We start from the raw sequence: 18,886 nt of genomic DNA, 5'->3' as shown, positions 1-18,886 counted from the left end.
AAATGATTGCAAATCATCTGAACTTTGTGTCAATACATCATAAATAGATTGATGCATCAGTTTACTGTCGGGGCTTTGTTGTGTCACACCATGCTACAACCAATGTAGACATCATTGCTAATCATAATGGGTTAAATAGTATTTTGTCACACCGCGAAGATGTGGAAAAGTGTCGCTGCATTTGACCAATGCTTGTCTGTCTCCTGAAAAAAGCAGACATGCTATTTAAAAAAAAAAAAACTTCTGAGTGATTTAAAGATCTTAAGTATCCAGCAGTGAGCCCCACATACTGACTTGAAACGTTTCATTTTGGAATGAAAATATCAGCATCAATATCAAAAATGTTTTAACGATACCCAGCCCTTCTCCTTTTTGTGTTTAATAGTTTAGTAATGGTTTTATGTCTTAGCATATTGCCCATTTTACTAGAGGACATATCAGCTGAAAAGTGTGTGTTCAAAAAGTTCAAAAGCAAAAAGATACAAGGCTTGCTCATGTATAATTGACATGCAAGAACTAATAATAAGGAAAAATCTTTATCCGTAATGAATGTGTAGACCTTGTGAAATTTCAGCTGTACTTGAAGTCCAAATAGAGGAGGTTTGACTCATTGTTATAAACTATATATGACTGCCAGGTGAAAGTTGGTTCATTTAGCTTATCATTTCAGAAACCATCCAAGGATAAAGATGCCTTCGAAGACAAACTTGCTGTGTCATTTGAGGGTTTAATGAAATCTTACTGTGATCTTTTTTTGTGCTAGATTCTTTTAGTGCATCTTCAGAAGTAATAAACAATTTCTGTAATGCACACGGCAATACAAAGACTTTTTTTTAGAGGACAATGATAGTGCATGAAGAGTTCTTACAGAAGTGTGTGTGGTACAGTATAACACAAGACTGCTCATGAATTCAAGGATGACCACAACCTCTGCATTTCAATTATCCAAAGAATTCAAGTGTGAGGTTCTATTTGAGCCCTACATTTCATAACATTGAACATACAGTACCTTGCAAAATTATTCTTACCCCTTCATTTTTTTCCACATTTTGTTATGTTGCTGCCTTATGTTAAACTACTTTAAATTACTTTTTATCCCACATAAATCTACACTCCCTACTCCATAATGGCAAAGCAAAACATAGTTTTTTGACATTTGTGCAAATTTATTAAAAATAAAAAACTGAAAAGATCCTGTTGCATAAGTATTCATACCCTTTTCTGGGACACTCGAAATTTAGCTCTGGAGCATTCATATTGCTTCTAGATGTTACTACACTTCGAGTGGAGTTAAACTGTGGCAAATTCATTTGAATGAGTATGATTTCGAAAGGCACACACCTCTCAGAAAAGGTCTAACAGCTGAAAATGCATATCAGAGCTCAGTGACAGACTTGCGTTAAGGCAATGATCTAGGGAAGAGTTCAGAAAAAAATCTGCTGCATTGAAGGTTCACAGAAGCATTATCCATAATGGAAGACGATTGGAACAACTAGGACTCTAGAAAATGTCTGCTAGCCCCCATCCAAGCTGACAGAGCTTGAGAGGTGAAAAGGTGAGGCAAAGAATGGCAGATAATTGCCAAATGCAGATGTGCAAAGCTTGTCACATCATACCCAAAAAGACTTCAGACTGTAAAGGTGCTTCAACTATGTACTGAGTTAAGGGTATGAATACTTATGCAATGAAATTTGTGAAAATTTGTGAAATTTGCAAATCTGGTTTTTGCTTTGTCATTATTATGGTGTATGGAGTGTAAATTGATGTGGGGAAAATACTAATTTAAAGCAGTTTAACATAATGCTGCAAGAAAACAAAATGTGACAAAAATGAAGGGGTACGAATACTTTTGCAAGGCACTGTATGTGCTTGACCAAACATAATATTTAATGTTCAATATCCAGCAAATACTAGCCAGATATCACAGAAACATATTGCTTAGATCAACGCTCTGAATCCCTATGAACACATTCTGACAGACCGTATTCCAAAGCAGGATTGTTTGGAAGCCAGTGTGACCAGATGCAGTGGAAAACAACAGAAGAGGAGAAGACTGAACTGCTAAGTCGTGGAAAAACAAAATGCCAGAACATTGGGCTGTGTTTGTGCCGCAGGGCTGTCTGTCACTGCCAGGCCGAAGAGCAAAGACTCTGCGTCCCCATTGCCAAGTGCTCCTGCATGACTATTTACATGACCTACAACGCACAAATTATGGCACCATTGGCCTGAATTACTTTAAAAGTAGTCTTGGGAGTTAACTGTAAGTACAGTTTCAGAAGCACCGTGAGGGCAAAGGTTCTCAGGGCCCTATGATTCTTTAATAAAGCAATAAGCCATGAGACACCATGCATTACTGTGATTTTACCACAAGTAAGGGGTCTCCACAACATGACTAAAGTTACTGCTTTGGTAAAAAGGCATCAATGTGAAAAGACACCACTGTTCAATAAACAGTTTCATATGTTCAACATTCATTTTATAATTAATAATTTAAGGACAAAAGAATGGACAATATCGTTATTATAGTGCATGAGGTGTAACTGAGAATGAATGGGGAGAAGGCAATGCCTCCATTGTGATATGATTGGATATGACTTGTTATGTTCGGCTGTGATTGGTTCATCAATATAGTATATCCCACCTCTTGTGTTTGTGCGGGTTTCACGTTCATGAATCCGTCTGAACGAACAATATAATGACGTTAATGGGAAGGGAAGACTAATTTTAAAAAAGTAAGTGAACAACTCACACACTTACACACTTAAAAATAAAGGTGCTTTAAAAGGTTATTCACAATGATGCCATAGAAGAACCATTTTTGATTCCACAAAGTGCATTCAGTCAAAGGTTCTTTAAAGAACCATCTCTTTCTTAACTTTTCAGAATCTGAAAAACCTTCTTTCACCACAAAGAACCTTTCGTGAAACAGAAAGGTTGTTTAGATGTTAAAGGTTCTTTATGGAACCATTCAGACAAAAAGGTTCTTCTATGGCATCGTGAAGCACCTTTATTTTTAGAAGTGTAGATATAACCACTTGGTTATGTCTAAATAAGACTAAAAGGGCCTGAAAACACGATCTGTGGGTGTTTTAGTGAGTAATCAGTAATCACTAATCATACCATTATAAATAGTTAAAAGTTAACCTTTTAAAAGATCAGATGAACATAAGTTCACAAATAAAATGCATTGTTTGAATTGTTACTGCTTTGAGTTATTTTGAAATAAATGCAAAATGCTTAAAATTACTAACTTGATGAGACATGGCTTTAATAAATAGAATGTTGATTACACTGTAAATGTAAATACATATAAAGATATAATATAAAACATAATATAATATAATAATGATATAAAATGTATTTCTCTTTCTGAAGTAATGGGGACATGAGTTTACATTTTATTAAAAAAAAAAAAAAACTGAGGACTTTGCCTCTTCATTTCAATTGCACAAAATCAAAATGTAAACTATTCTTTAAATAAGCACAGTAGGCTTTGCATGACCTAAATTTAAGACACAATTTAAGATATTATGGATGAAAACCGGGAGGCTAGTCACTGTCCCACTGAATCCCAGGTAAATACCACTGTCAAGACTGTTCAATAGAGTCATTATTTTTATTTTCTTTGCATACAAAATGTATTCACATCGCTTTATTAAATTCAGACTGAACCACTGATGGCCTATTTTGATGATGCCTTTCATACTTTTTTGGGTCTTGACAATGGTATTTACCTGGGAGTCAATATGACAGTGACAAGCCTCCTGGTTTTCATTCAAAATATCTTAAATTGTGTTCCAAAGACGAACAAAGCTTTTACAGGTTTGGAAAGACATGAGGGTAAGTGATTAATGACGAAGTTTTCAACCCTTTAAGAGTTAAAACTGCCTACTAAAAAGTAATTTTTGGTATATAATTGTTTGTGAATAATGCATTTATAGGCAGTATAGCATTTCTTAGATTCTATAGTTTCTTAAAGTAACTTTTGATAAACCAGCTCTTTGAAGTTCTGTATGCAAACAAACATGGGAAACCACTGATCAAACCAATAAAGCAACAGCAGCCATCCTTCTCCAGTCCAATTCTGACATCTGACAGAGGCAGATTTTTGTTACGCGTGGTTGGTATGATTCTCACAGCAATCTTTTGTCTTCTCCGCTTCTCATTTGACACTTTTGGGAATAACACCAACGAAACAGATACAAGATGAAAGAAAAAGACACACTTTGACGGCTGCAATAAGACTGCTGTGGTAATAAGGGACAGCAGCTACAAAACACTCCTGTATCATTCGAAGCCAGTTCATCAGTGGTAATATTTGCATTTCTTGCTAATGAGCCTCCAAAGAGTTTTAGGAAGCATGCTGTAAAAATAGCGTGTTTGTGATAAAACCTACATGAAAAGACATTTACTAACGAGATTGTTAGGATGACACATCACCATAACTAGATTAGTGTTCCTTTGAAGTATCAGAATATAACCAAGACCTGTACATTTACAGTAGTCTTAAAAATAAAGCTTTCAACAGGGGGTTTCACAGCTATGCCACAGAATTTTTTGGGTTTCGAAGTTTTTAAAAGAACCATTTTTTTCATAGTATAAAGAACCTTTTGTGCAATGGAAAGGTTCCAATTATGTTAAAGGTTCCATTGATTCCAATAAAAAAAAAACTTGATTTTTGAGAGTGCATGACAAATTCATGTTCTGTGGACAAAAATGAATAAATTCAACCACCATTCGCTGCACACACACTCAGCTCTTTTTCTCTTTTTTTTTGCTTTGATTAAGTGGAGATCTTGGCTTAATGTTCAAATCTAGAATCCCACACAAACTGATTTCCCATGTGATCCTGGAGTTGAAAGGGAAAAAGAGGTTGGTCTTTTCAGAGAGTAGTAAATGTGGAATAAGAATGGCCTCGGCAGACTCTATTTTAGGGCACGCATCATCTTTCCCTTATAACACCTTTTTTTTAAATAAAAATAGGTCACAAAAAATTAGGGCATGTCACATGGATAATATTGGCACATTGATGAAAACGTCTGGTATCTCAATCATGTAAATGCACGCCTTCAGTTAATCGAGTTCTGCAGACCCATTTTAGTTCAGAATTGGGTTTGAAAATGTTTTGCCGTTATACAATGAAACATCAAAGTAGTATATCATCACATATTTAGGCTTATTTTCTGAACCGTATCATTACAGATACTAAAATTGGTCTCTTATCAAATAATACAATTTTAAATTGGCTCTGTAAAACAGAATAAAGTGGCCATTACCTGTCTTTGCCGGTCTCTCTCTTGAATAGTTCATCAAACTGGAGCATTTTCTGCCAGGAGATGATATAGACCTTGAGTTTGGGCAGCACTTGGTTCATAAGCCGCAGGTTGTTATAAACCAGGCCTTTGCCGTCACGTCGCATATAACTGCTGGGTCCCCAGAAGATGAAGACCGTGTCCTGACTGGAGTTGAGGAGTTCGTGGCGGCTGCGCAGTACTCTCTGCATGCTGGAATGAGCGATGACCCTCAGGCTCGTGCGGTGACCCACGTCCACCCCGTAGCCACGGGCCGTGGGCGCGTCATTCATTCGGATGACGCACTCCGCCTGATCGATCTCTTTTCCGCGACCCCCACCGGTTAGATGACCCGAGCTGGTGACCAGCGCGCAGCTCCTGCAGTGCATCTTCAGAGGCTGAGGGGAAAAGAGTGGAATGATTAGCTCTATGCAAGCGTAAAACCATAGTCAATATTTCATACAGAGTCTATAATAGATGCAGCGGTCATTTAAATAATGTATACGTGGCTAAGCAAATGTAAACACCAGTTCAAGGAAAACAAGATAAACCTCAAAGCCTTACTGGCATTTCTTTAACTATACTTTTAAGGCATGGGGGTGGAGATTTCAATTTTTTTTCTTTTTGTTATATAAAAGTCAAATTAGAAACCTTTTTAGTAAGGCTTCACCAATTATTGTACTTATTTTTCAAAGGACTTTTATTCATTGGTATTTTATCCAGACTGTCCAAATCTGTCAGACAAATCAAAATTATTCAACCTCCCAGAGACTGCAGTACTTCACAAATTGCACATATAACAGATTACTGGCATATTAAAAGTAATAAAGTCAATAATGTAATATTTTTGAGTTCTATGATTTTTTTTAATAACACAGCTATCATAATTATTCAAGCCCTATTCAACATTGCTGTTTTTTAGTCACTTATTTGTATGGTGGGGAAAAAAAATTGTCTTAAAACACAATTAAATTTTTAGAAACTCCATTAGAAAACAGAATTAGCTTGAGCTGGTATACATATATACCCCATGCCCATACCCCATATATGCATTTGCTGAAGTTCAGTGGCAAATAGTCTACAGAGCTCTCACAAAAGCTATAGAGAAGCTATAGAAAAGAAACTGCAATGTATAGCCAACTTTCAAGATGACCCAATGAAAGGAATCATTTCAATGCAGAGTATGAGATGAACACAAGACAAGCATGGCTTTCTTGACCAAGAAGAACAAAAGGGCAGACTTGAACATGCTATAATTCATTTGGATAGACCTGTGGAGTTCTGGAAGAATGTTTTATGGAGTGATGTCACCAAATTGAAACTTTTTGGACCCATGGATCAGCAGTATGTCTGGTGCAAAACTTATGAGCAGAAGAACACCATCTCTATAGTCAAACATTGTGGTGGATCAATGCTGTTATGGGGTTGTTTTACTGTTGCAGGAAGTGGTAATCATGACTGCATGAAGGACATCATGGATTCTTTAAAGTACCAGGCCATTTTGGTAAGAATTGTTATGCCTTTGGTGCAAAGACTGAAGCTGATGATCAATGTACTTTCCTGCAGGACAATCGTCCCAAAATATACATCCAAATCTACTTATGCTTGGTTCAGGGATCAATCACATAATGTTCTTGAGTGGCCTGTTCAGTCTCCAGATTTAATTCTCATTGAACATATTTGGTTGCATTTGAAGAAAGCAGTGGCAAAGTGAAAACCAAAGATCATCAGTGATCTGAAAGCTTTTTCATGCGAGGAATGGGCCAAGATTGCAGTGGAGAGGTGACAGAAGCTTCTAAGCACTTCCAAGCAGCATTTATTGGTGGTTTTAAACACACCGCGTTCGTCTCTTTACCACAGTAAACACTGTAAACACATCGCGTTCGTCTCCACAGTAAACACAGTAAACACATTGCGTTCGTCTCCACAGTAAACACACCGCGTTCGTCTCTTTACCACAGTAAACACATCCCCAACTGTTGTCTAGGCAACACCCCGTGTGCTATATAATGACACGCCCCACAGAACTGAGGGGCGGCGTGAGCAGAGGTTCATATGATTTAAAGGGCCAGGTACTGATATCGCTTGCTGAGAACAGAGGCATTTTTTACCAGGTAAAATTTGTGGTTTTTTACACTACCATAGAGAATTTTTAATCAAAGTATATTGCAAACTTTTCATTTGGACCCTAAAGCATCATATTAACTTGTGGAAAATGGGCATCGGATGACCCCTTTAAGAGAACTTATTTTAAACAGTAGTTCATTAGTTTATTTTCCACAAGGACCAAGTGTCCACTAGTGAAGAAACATCCGTATATCGCTGAACAACTGTTTAGTTTTGTCTCTTTAGATTCTCTTTTGGTACTCTGGGTCATGGATCAGTTAGAATGCACCCGAGATTCAAAAGAGGCTCAATTAAAGATCTATTAAGAAGGAAATGTCCTAGTTTCAAAGATACTATTGACATATGCACTGCAATTTGCCTGAGGATTTATTTATTCACAACATCTTGTTGGTCAGATATAGTTGAAGCGGTTAGTAATTCAGGCCTTCTGACCTTGAATAGTTTTCAAATCCGTCCAGCTTCCTCTCCACATTCATACCACATACTATTCCACTGCGTGTCTTTCCATTCTCTACAGCTTTCCATGAATTATTTCAAGCCGACATAAAAGCACCATTGGTATTCTTACAGTGATAAGGGCACAGTCCCTTCAGCCCCATCCTTGGGGGATAAAGTGTTTCAGGAATAAAGGCCCATCTTCGCTTCTCAAGGAAGTGTTGCATTTACGGTGAAATTCCTCTTCCCCATCCTCTGTCACGCTCTTTAAATCAATAATATGCAAAGAGCGCTGCCAGCGTTGCGTAATTTGTCCTGGATGAAGGCATCTGCTGTGAGGGAAATAATAATAACAAATGGCGCCATGTATTCTGCAGGCAGTGCTGCGGCATTTGCATGCGTCTCCTCTTGCCGTCCGTTGCTCTCTAGGTAATGAAACTCAGCCGCAGGTCAAAGAAGACACAGGTGCTGCTCTAGTGACATAATGTTTAATGAGGCCAGGAGCAGTTGAAATCCTTGTGGGCCATATGAGCTTCCTGTGTCACCCAAAATCCTTCATTTAACTGCTGAGAAATGTCCCGATGTAGTTGATAGCTGCACGGGAGACTCTTGAGATCGGTTTTACCCGAATGTGGCATTAGCGAGAGTTAAACAAACACAATAGCAACCCCCCATAGTCATTGTCCAACAATTCCTAACATGTGGGCATTTAAATCTACCCTGTGACAGCAAAAAGTTGATTTTTTTGGCATATTCAACTCAAATCCATGCGATTTTGATGTCTGAACAGCACGAAAACATATGAAATTGGTTTAACTTGATCCAAACCACATTCACATGTGGTTTGTGTCCACAGGTACTCAATAGGGATGCAACAAAATGAAACTTCTTGGCCAAAGCCGAAGCCGAACAAAATTAAACACTGGGCTGAAGGCTGATTACCGAACACGTAAATTAAATAGTCAAAATGTGCTTTTTACAGTTTTGTCTTGCTTTAAAAAAAAATCAATTGCAAAACAACAATTTAAAAATATTTACTTAACACTGAACATTCTAGTAGACATTATAGCCTACCAACAAAGCACAATTTTCACAATTCAAGAAGGTTCATAGAAGAACCATTTTTGGTTAAGAACCTCTTCTTGCTTACCTTTTTATAATCTGAAGAACCTTATTTGCCACAAAGAACCTTTAATTGAACAGAAAGGTTCTTCAGATGTTAAAAGTTCTTTATGGAACCATTTAGACAAAAAGGTAATTCTATGGCTTAGTGAAACACCTTTATTTTTAAGAGTGTAGCTCATCAAAATATTTACAGATATAGCTGATTTATCGCTATGTTCAAAATAAATTTTGCTCATCTTTAGCACGTAAGTTATATCAAATTGAGCAAAAACTAGTTTGGAAACAGCTGGATGAAAACAACCTTTTTTATGCACTGATAACAGAAAAGCACAAAAGTGGATGGAAGCTTGTGTCATGTTCACTATGTAGTATACAGTAAACGAGTGAACGAGTCAGCAGTTTTGGACAGAGTATGAATGCGTGATACGTATCTGTCATCCGTTGTCTCATGCAGCTCATGATTTTCCATCCTCTCTTTCCACAATGACAGCTACTTAGAGTTTTATGAGAAAGGCTCTTGGCATAGTGCTGACGCCTTTATCATTACTGAAGTAACCGTTGTAAATACACCAGATAGTGATTACAATGGCTGAACAAACGGATCAGTTTTCATCACTTGCAAAATGACAAAGTGCAGACAGTCAATCCTAAAGATCAATTTGAAAACCAAATCAGATTTGTGTTCAGTGTGAACAAAACGCCTCAGTGTCCTGAGTGTTTTCTGCAGTGCGTGAGCTTTTACTTCACACTGTGAATTACATATTGCAGAGAGAGCCAGACTCTGTCCATCAAGCTTGAGGAAATGTCACTGGGAAATGGCGCCATCAGATTGACAGCCATCTGAGAAGCAGATGACAAGAGTAATCTCACAAAATGACACATGAACGCTACCTTGGCATGATGGCTTGAGAATTGAAGCATTTTGTGTAATTCTATGAAAGGTCAGCTAAGATTATTTTACTGAGAGCTATGCTGTGAAGATAAAATATTTAAAAATAAAATATTAGATGAATTAAAAATGTAGCAATTTTAGCATTAGTTATTTGCCTGACAACATTAATATACCCAAAAATGTCAAATACAGCTGCAAACTACACTCTCAAAAAGGATGTGTTAATTTTTTACACGTTGTTTGTGTTATGTCTATTTTAGCACATTTTGTGTTACTTTGTGTTAAAAACGAAAAAGAAAAAAGAAAATATCCAACACAGTGTGTCCAACACAATATGTGTTAAATATCAGCCAATAACATTGCTGCTTGCCTCACTTCATGAGCCGTTATTCTACTGAGACAAGCTAATTTCCTCGTGCTGCAAGTTTTCATCGTCAGGACATAACTTCGATGTGTGAAGGTAAGGAATGTTTGTATTTGCCATTATACGTTTTTAAAATGTCTTTTGTGATCGTTTGGAGACGGTCGAGGGGCATTTGGCGCATATATACGTGGTAAAATTGCCTCACGAATGCCGATGCGAGCTGCGCCTGCGTCTGCGGCACATCACGACGGTGGGAGCTTATTTTAACAAGCTTTATAGTTTCTTTTGTTGGATTAATTGTGAACAGAATCGCTTTTAATTCATCACTGACACGTTGTAGTGCTAATGAGAAAAAGCATTCGTTCGTCGCGTCTTTCTCTTTGAAAATGAACAGCTTCGTTGTGACATGTATTGTGCAAATTGCCCTAAGACGCTAACATAATCTCTAATGCTAAAGCTTTTCTTGCCTTTTTAGCTATCGCTATTTTACAATATTCGCTATGTGTAGCCTATAAATAACAAAAGTATCTTTATTTTACTCTTGCAGCTTTGACTGGAAGACACTCCTGAAGTGCTTGTGGCAGTTACTGACATGACAGAGACAAACGAGAGACTTCATCTCACGACCCTCACCATCACTTGTATGCTGATAAAAATATGTAAATAAAACGATTAATGCTTAAGAGGTTGTCAAATACCACATTTTTTTTTAAAAGTACAAACTTTATAAACCATTAACAACTTTTCACTCAAGGAACAATTATATGTTGAAATGACTGAAATGATTGTTTACCTCTCTTTTTTTAACCTTCTTGAGTTATGTAATTGTTAGTAGCAGGTTTAATAAATTGTGTTTAAACTATATATTAGTTTGCAGTGTCTTTATTGCATACAAAAATTTGGTAAAAATAACACATAATTGACACAAATTGTGTATTTATAACACAATAGTGTGTAGAAAAAATCAACACATTTTCTGTGTTAGCTGGAATAACACACTAGTTGAGTTAAAACTAACACAAAATGTGTTGTCCTTAACTAGACACAAAGGTGTGTTAAGAAACAACACAGGCTGTGTTGTTTTTAACACATCCTTTTTAAGAGTGTACAAAAAAAACAACAACAACAACAAAAAGTTTTTTTTTTTTTCAAAGCCACTGCATCTCTAGAAGTGCTATGGGCAAAATATGCTTTAACTAAAACATTTATGTTATCTAGTATCATGAGACAAAAAATGTTTATTATATTGCACTTTTGTTATAGCATTTTAACATGACAGACATGTGTTTTGTGAATTATGAATTATGTAATTATTCAATTATGCAAGAGTTTTTCTAAAAACCATATGGTTTATGGTACCAAATGTCCATGTTAGAACATTCTGAAGCAGCAGGCAGAATGAATTAAATTTGATTTAATTTGGAATGCTTCTAAATAAATTCTGGGAAGTTGACAATTATTTTTTGTGTTTATTTATTTATTTTTTTTCTCAGTTTTATCTCAAATCTTATCTCAATCAGTTTTAAGTTTTGCTAAAGGGTCCATTTCAGTATTAATTTATTCAACGCAGGCTCATTGGAAAAACAATAAGTGGCGACATTTCTGCAAAAGTATATTTTCTTGCTTTTTGCACATTTCACAGTATTTTCAAAGTAAAATGTCCAGTGGTGCTGAAAGCATTTTCAGTTTTCTCCAAAACAAATGAAAGTGAATCTCTTACTGTGTTATGTTGGTGGTTGTACAGAAATCTTTTACCACTTAATATGTTGAGTGGTGGTCAAAGATGAATGCACCCTATCCTAAACCTAGTGTTAAAGGTAGAATATGTAAGATCTTTTGATTAAAAATACAAAAAACACTAGAACAGTATACATTTTGCGGACGTGTTACTTACATTATCTCAAATGTTTCAAAGAATGTCTAAATCCAGAGAAATAAGCAATTTTAGCTAGTGTAATGAACCGTGTCATTGCGTCACCTGCCAATGACGTCATACACCCTTGATTTTCTATTTTTTTTGTAAAATACATGAAAACCCCAAAAACACTTTAATATGTAATGCATTTTATTAGACAGGTTGCGAACAGACAGACTAGCATTATAACAGAACTTTCAACACACTCAAATATATCTAGTATGACAAAACAGCACTGCTTTTTCCTATATACGCATGACTGGAAGAAGCGGTGGACTGTGGCATAATAAAAGCTCAGCTGCTTTCGTGTAGTGTATCACACTCTTCCTTCATCAGCAATCACTCCAGCGTCCTTGTTTCGCTTCCACGACTTTCAGCCCCATCCTGCTTCATACAAGACAACAAGTCCCATGATTCCACACTCTATCACAGCGTCATCAAACTACGCCTTTGGTTCTTTGTTCGTTTTGAACATGCGCCCTCTAGCGGCAAAAACTAACATATTGTGCCTTTAAGAAGAGCACCCGTGAGATAAAAACTGTTTTGCTGAAGCTACTATGCCATTTCAGCTTGCTTAAACAAACACTTGATCTTTTCTATTGTGAGTCATGTTTCAAGCTTTGCATCACAAGTTTACTACCAGGTGAGCTACTAAGCAAGTTTACTAGATTAAACAAGCTATACATATGGAGCTGATTAGCTGATGTAAATGCCAAAATATATTACCAATATTAATTTATGATAAAAGTGATTTGAGGTGATAGTGTTTTGCATGAAACTGTGCAAAGATAAGTATTTATTACTCAGTAATATGCCCTGCAATCACAATTTGTGTGGAACTGAATAAAAGTTGGTGTTTTACTGCCATTAGTGTTGATTTCTGTTGGAAAGTAAAATGAATTGTATGGTTGGCTGGTCTTAGCTGGTTTAAGCTGGAAATAGTTGGTTTTAGCTGGTCTCCCAGCCTGGCCAGGTTGGTCAGGCTGGTGGTCTCCCAGGCTGACCAGGCTGGGAAAGTGGCAAAACCCCTCTAAAACCAACCTGCTGCCTAGGCTGGTTTTAGCTGTTTTTTTTCAGCAAGGATGTAACACTGCAAATTTCATAGGAGATTTAGTCAGATTTTTGTGCTTTTTTAATTGCATAAATGCTTTTACATTCCACCTGTGTTATTCACTGGTTGTTGACATTTGTAAATGCTGTGAATAAAGACTTCGCTGTTGGCCGCTTCAGAGTTCCTGTTGCTGGTGCGAATGCAACCAGGAAAACTGCCTGAGGGGGAAATTTGTTCTCCAGGAACTATGTGGTACAAAAGCACCTATAGAAGATAGAGTCATGTTTTTTTTTTTTAAGAGCCTATGTTGAATGTTGAGTCGTTGAGTTTTTAAATGACTGTAATAGTAAGCCAATGGATATCGAACTGAAATATTGTGAATGTAATCACTTCACAATTGCATTTTCAATATTTTTCGCCTTTAATTGATAGGTCAGTTACGGTGGCCCAGTAGTGCACAACACAACGCAATTAACAAAAGCAAACATAAGCTCACAACACAACGACATTTAAAAAGCTAACATAAGCTCACAACACAACGGAAATGCGCCCGACCACTAGGGGGCAGTGTTGGCAGTGAAACACCGATACTTCCTCCATCAGGAGCTTTGTCTTTGAGAATTTTTTTTTTCGCTTTTTCCACATGTGCTGCAAAAAGAAGGGCAGCTTTTGAGAGTACCACCAGAAAATGGACAATATATTGCGAAATGATATAATGTCAGGGAACAAGCAGTGTTAAAACTATAAAAAGTATTTTTAGACCACCCGGCGACGCCCACGATTAGTCGTGAAATGCGCACGCCCGAGTTCCCCCTAGTGGTTGGGAGTATTTCCGTTGTGTTGTGAGCTTACAATATGTTTGCTTTTTTAATGTTGTTGTGTTGTGAGCTTATGTTTGCTTTTGTTAATTGCGTTGTGTTGTGCACTACTGGGCCACCATAGTCAGTGCATTGGTAGGCAAGAAACACTGGGAAAGGAAATAGTGGAACAGAGTCATGAAAAGGACCCCGAGCCAGAACTCGAACTTGGGTCGCCTGAAGCAGGGCTGCACCGTATGTCAAAGCATTGCCTTCAAGACAACAATGGAGGCCTGATTATCTATCGGGAATAGATATCAGAATGCAATCAAGTTTGATGAATTGTGCATCAAAAGACCAGAAACTTACTAATTAAGCAGGGTCAATTCTGATTTCATGTTTATTTTAACACCACAACAATAGAAGATCTAATATGGTCTGCCCCAGGATTCTTTTCACCAAGCTTCCTTTGTTCAGACGCCGTTCTGAATTGAGAATCTATGATGTTTAGTCAGCCCTCCACGGAACTCACGGAACCGAATTAAGAATGAGGGCAAAAAGACACAGTGAGGGAGGGAATAATTAGTCTCAGTGTACATGCTGCAGGCAAATCTCGAATTAAAAAATAGATATCTCTTTCAAATCAGTGAAGAGAAAGGAAATAAAAGTGCATTTGCATTGTGGGAGGAAGTGGCTCTGGGGCATCGTCGATTAAAGGCCCTGCCGAGATCGCTGACTCTCTGCAAATCGCTCTGCTGATCTGAACGGCCCGCGGTGCGCATGATATACGAAGCTAACAAAGGAGACGCGATGGGGCGCACCAGCCATAACGAAGCAGGCGGCAATTAGCCAAATCCCATCGGCGTCCCATCATCACCCTGCTGATGGTCCAAGCTGCATGTTCCTGCATGCTCTTAATTAGACAAAAGCTTTTATTTTTGCCACATATTCTACTAGAAAAAGATGTTTATCCCAATTATTAGGAGATTCCAATAACAGCACAGAGGCAAGAGGCAAGATCAAGGGAAAAAGAGCAGGACAGAGGTGTATTATTATGTTTCAAACAGAACCAAACAGCTGTAGATGAAGGTACACTGTACTAAAAATGTAATGTGCCGAAGCATCTAAGTGATGTTCTTGTCTGTGATGGTTTGAAGGAACTTCAAAGGAAACGAGTCAAGTCATCATTGCCCAGACTCATAATGGAACAGCACAGAACATTAATCTCTAAATGACTGTTCTGGCTGTGAGACTTTCTGATAAAGTTGTTTTTGTTTCTGAAAAACTGGATATTAATGTTGTCTACTGAATGCTGCTATTGTCAGAGGGCATTATGAGTCAATCTGCACTGTGTTTTTGCCAACCCAGGCTCATTGGAAAAACATGCCTGTGGCGACATTTCTGCAAAATGATAATACATTGCTTGTTGTGGGTTCTGCGACACTCCCAAAGTGAAATGTCCAAAGAGTGGTTTCTAAAAGTGTGTTCAGTTTTATCTGAAACAGATGAATGTTAATCTGGCAATGTATTAGTATGTTGGTTGATGCATTAATCGCAGCAGTTCTGAAATTACATTTCCAGTGAGTGGAGCTCTATCGCGTTTAGCACCTACACTAAACCCTAATCCTAACCGACTGTGTTAAAAGCAAGTATATGATAAAAGCACATTTGGTAAAGCTCTTTTATTGTGACTCATGTTTCACAGGATTTGTACCTGAGCTCTCTGTATTGCACAGCTGTACCGGGTGAGCTACCAAGCAAGTTTACCACATCAGAAAATCAGTACATATGGAGATGATTATGTGATGCAAATGTCTAAATGCAAAATGGTAAACATGTTTTGAAGTCATAACATAGTATATAGTATATAATAATATGCCCTGGTAATCATCATTATTTAAAAAGGATTAGAATTTTTTATTCTTTTTTTTATTTTTATTTTTTTACTGCTACTAATGTTCATTTCAGCTGGAAACTGCAGTGAGTTTGTGTATAGGTATGTTTTTGGAGTTTTTCAGGATGGCAGGTAGAGGCATGTTTTTCCAATGAGCCTTGGTTGGTTTTTGCAGGTTGTGAGAAGAGCCAAACAGCATCTGCACTCAGGCACAACATTCTGCAGATATTGCTGGAAACTGGAAAACGAAACTTCCTAAAATATTATCCCCTACTCCTGACATTTCATTTATTAAATATTTAAGATAATCATATTGTAGCTGCCAATACGAGACTAGTACTCTCAGCTCTCAGCTTTACATTTTTTAAACCACATTTAAATTCCTGAAAACTCTGCAAATGTTCACCAAAATGCAGAATCTCTCAGGGCCTAGAAATTATTGATGGGCTTATATAATCATGATTAACGGCACTCTGTAGGTTTTAAAATTTACCACTGTGTTAATGGATAATGCAAATTTTTAGCAATAATTCTTAAAAATAAATGATTTTTATTTCAAAAAGTTGTGTGTTAATCATTTACTAATGTTATTTTAAAATCTGAATTACATTTTATATTTAGTTTATATAATGAGTCAACCTACAGGGCCACAGCACTATAAATCATAATTTAATTAGGCTGTTATTAAGTTTAAAGTCTGTACTGCAAAATAGGGACAAAAAAACTGTGCAGTCTGACTCAAAGTGCAGTCTGACTCATGAATATATGACTCTTATAAGAGAGTTTATTTTTTAAATAATGAATTGAAGAGTCTCATTTGCTGGTTTGGATCAGTCTAAATGTACTGCAAGTTGTCAATGCTTTTAATCATGACTGTCTTGAAATAAATGTATTATTATGATTACTAAATAAAAAAAAAAAGAAACAAGGATGCTGTTGCTAACCAACAACTTACAGGTATAGATTAGAGTAGACAATCTGTAATACTGTGGTATATTTGACAAGTGAGTCAAAATGCATTTAAAGTATCACTCCACAACCTGCGACAGTTTAGTCCCTGACAACACATTATTCAATTATCAGTACAGGCATAGTGTAAAAGCACACAACATCATTGCAAGAGAAACACGTTTGTTAAGGCTGTTTGGATGTAACCCTTCCAGCATCGTCTGTGTGTTTGTGAAAGGTAGAGCCTACAGATTCATCTTCATCCTCCAACTTAATCTGTGAGCCGCAGAGGCTCCTCTGACTTCATACTGAGGGCTCATCGCCTCCTCAGCAGGAGAAAGACACACAGAGAATATGTCTCTAATACTTCTGTTCCTCTTAGGTGATATGACCGAATAGAAAAAGGAAAGACAGAGGGTGCAAGAGAGAGAGAAAGAGCAGTAAAACGAGTCAAAAAGGAAAAAAAGAGAACCAGGACACTGTCAGAATTGAGATGAGACGAAGACGCTCCCCGTTGGGATGATTGCTTTGCCCTGAATACAAAAGGTGCTTCCCTGCAAACATTTTGTGTTGTTTGCAAGCACAGATTAGGTCCGGCCGCAGACATCCGCTATTCTTTAAAACAAGCCCCCAGGGAGGAATTAGCATCCATCCCTTGGCTTATAAACCAGAGATGGGCCGCAATGATAAAAAGCTCCTCTCAAGGAGAGATGGCAGGGGCATAGAAAGGAGAGACGTACTATAGAAGGGGCAATCATAGTAAAAGTGTGAGGAGGGGTTAGGATCGCAAGAACAAGTGTACTGAAAGGGGGGATGGTGTTCTGGAAAGAAAAAAGGAAAAGATCCAAGCATGAATCATGGGACTACTTGAAAGAGCACTTTTCTGAAGTACACGATGACATTTTATAATAACATGCAGGTCTGACTGACCCAGAAACACCCAGAATAGTACTTTAATGTCAAAAACATGTTATAAATATGGTATAATAATATAACACCTATAAAAGTAGGAGTCAGTACTTAAGTGCACATATTTTTCAATGTTAATTGGAAATTTGTAAAGGATGGCATTTTTTTAAGGGCAAAGAAACAAGTTAGCACTTTAGCACTTCCAGTTTGATTGTCCCAAAGTCCATGTTCTTTTTGTTTGTTTGTTTTTGTTTTTTTTTTATTAAAATTTTTTATTATTTAAACCATCTACAATGTCACCAAGGCTTGTACAAAAAAAAAAAAAAAAACATACAAAATCGCCGAAGTGTCATATATCACTGGAGTCCTTGGCTTGTGATGGACAAAACACATGCTGAATTCGATCATCACCCTGGCTAAATTTTCGAGTATTTTAGATTTTTTGAAAAAACTACTTTTGCGAATTAGTCCTAGATTTTTCACCCGATCGTAATCAAGCCAGTGCAGAAAGATTCTCTGAAGAGTAAATGTCAATACTATCAAAAGGAAAGGAATCACAAAACATTTGTAACATTCATGCGTTCACTAAAGCACCTAACTATTAAACAGAAAGAGATGTATGCAAGAGTTTGGCCACTTGGTGGTGATATAACATGGACAAAAAACACAAAAACGGCTATAACAACATACCTGTTAGTCCAATCACCTGCAAAATTGGTACGCCGTGTCTTTGTCCAAAGTGTCACAAGTGTCTGTGAGGACATTCATGTATCTCAAAAAACATGGCCGGCATCAGCCAATGAATTCTGAGCACCTATAAGACTAAATTAATGGAGGCTGATCACAAAGAAACTTGTGGGCATGTTTAACTCTTGGGCCTAGAGGTCTATAAGAATTTTAAAAGAAATCGAATTTTTTACGCCTCTGTAATCACGTAGTGTTTCACACAATCAAACTATATTCATATAATTTGATCTCCTCATACTAAGCAACTTTGCCTCAAGAACCACTGCTGTCAATCAAATCATTTCCCCTCAACCTCAACAAAACCACTGAAGTACAATTCTCTTGACTCTAAATTAATAATGATCAGAAAAACTATAAAGCTAGAACAGAGTCATTTTAAAAATGGGAGTGG

At 37.1% G+C, this 18,886-nt stretch overlaps 1 protein-coding gene across 1 annotated transcript in view; it reads right to left on the bottom strand.

Moving 5' to 3' along the window:
• The window catches only part of st6galnac5a (ST6 (alpha-N-acetyl-neuraminyl-2,3-beta-galactosyl-1,3)-N-acetylgalactosaminide alpha-2,6-sialyltransferase 5a), a 49,871-nt gene that overhangs the window by 9,584 nt on the left and 21,401 nt on the right, over positions 1 to 18,886 (bottom strand). Inside the window, exon 3 of the mRNA XM_073848805.1 lies at positions 5,277 to 5,689. Coding sequence (XP_073704906.1) covers positions 5,277 to 5,689 — 413 coding nt within the window. The remainder of the gene's footprint in view (positions 1 to 5,276; positions 5,690 to 18,886) is intronic.

Source organism: Garra rufa, chromosome 10, assembly GCF_049309525.1.
Source record: "Garra rufa chromosome 10, GarRuf1.0, whole genome shotgun sequence".
Taxonomy (NCBI): domain Eukaryota; kingdom Metazoa; phylum Chordata; class Actinopteri; order Cypriniformes; family Cyprinidae; genus Garra; species Garra rufa.
The sequence above is the reverse complement of the archived record's forward strand: the minus strand, read 5'-3'. Positions and strand labels throughout refer to the sequence as shown.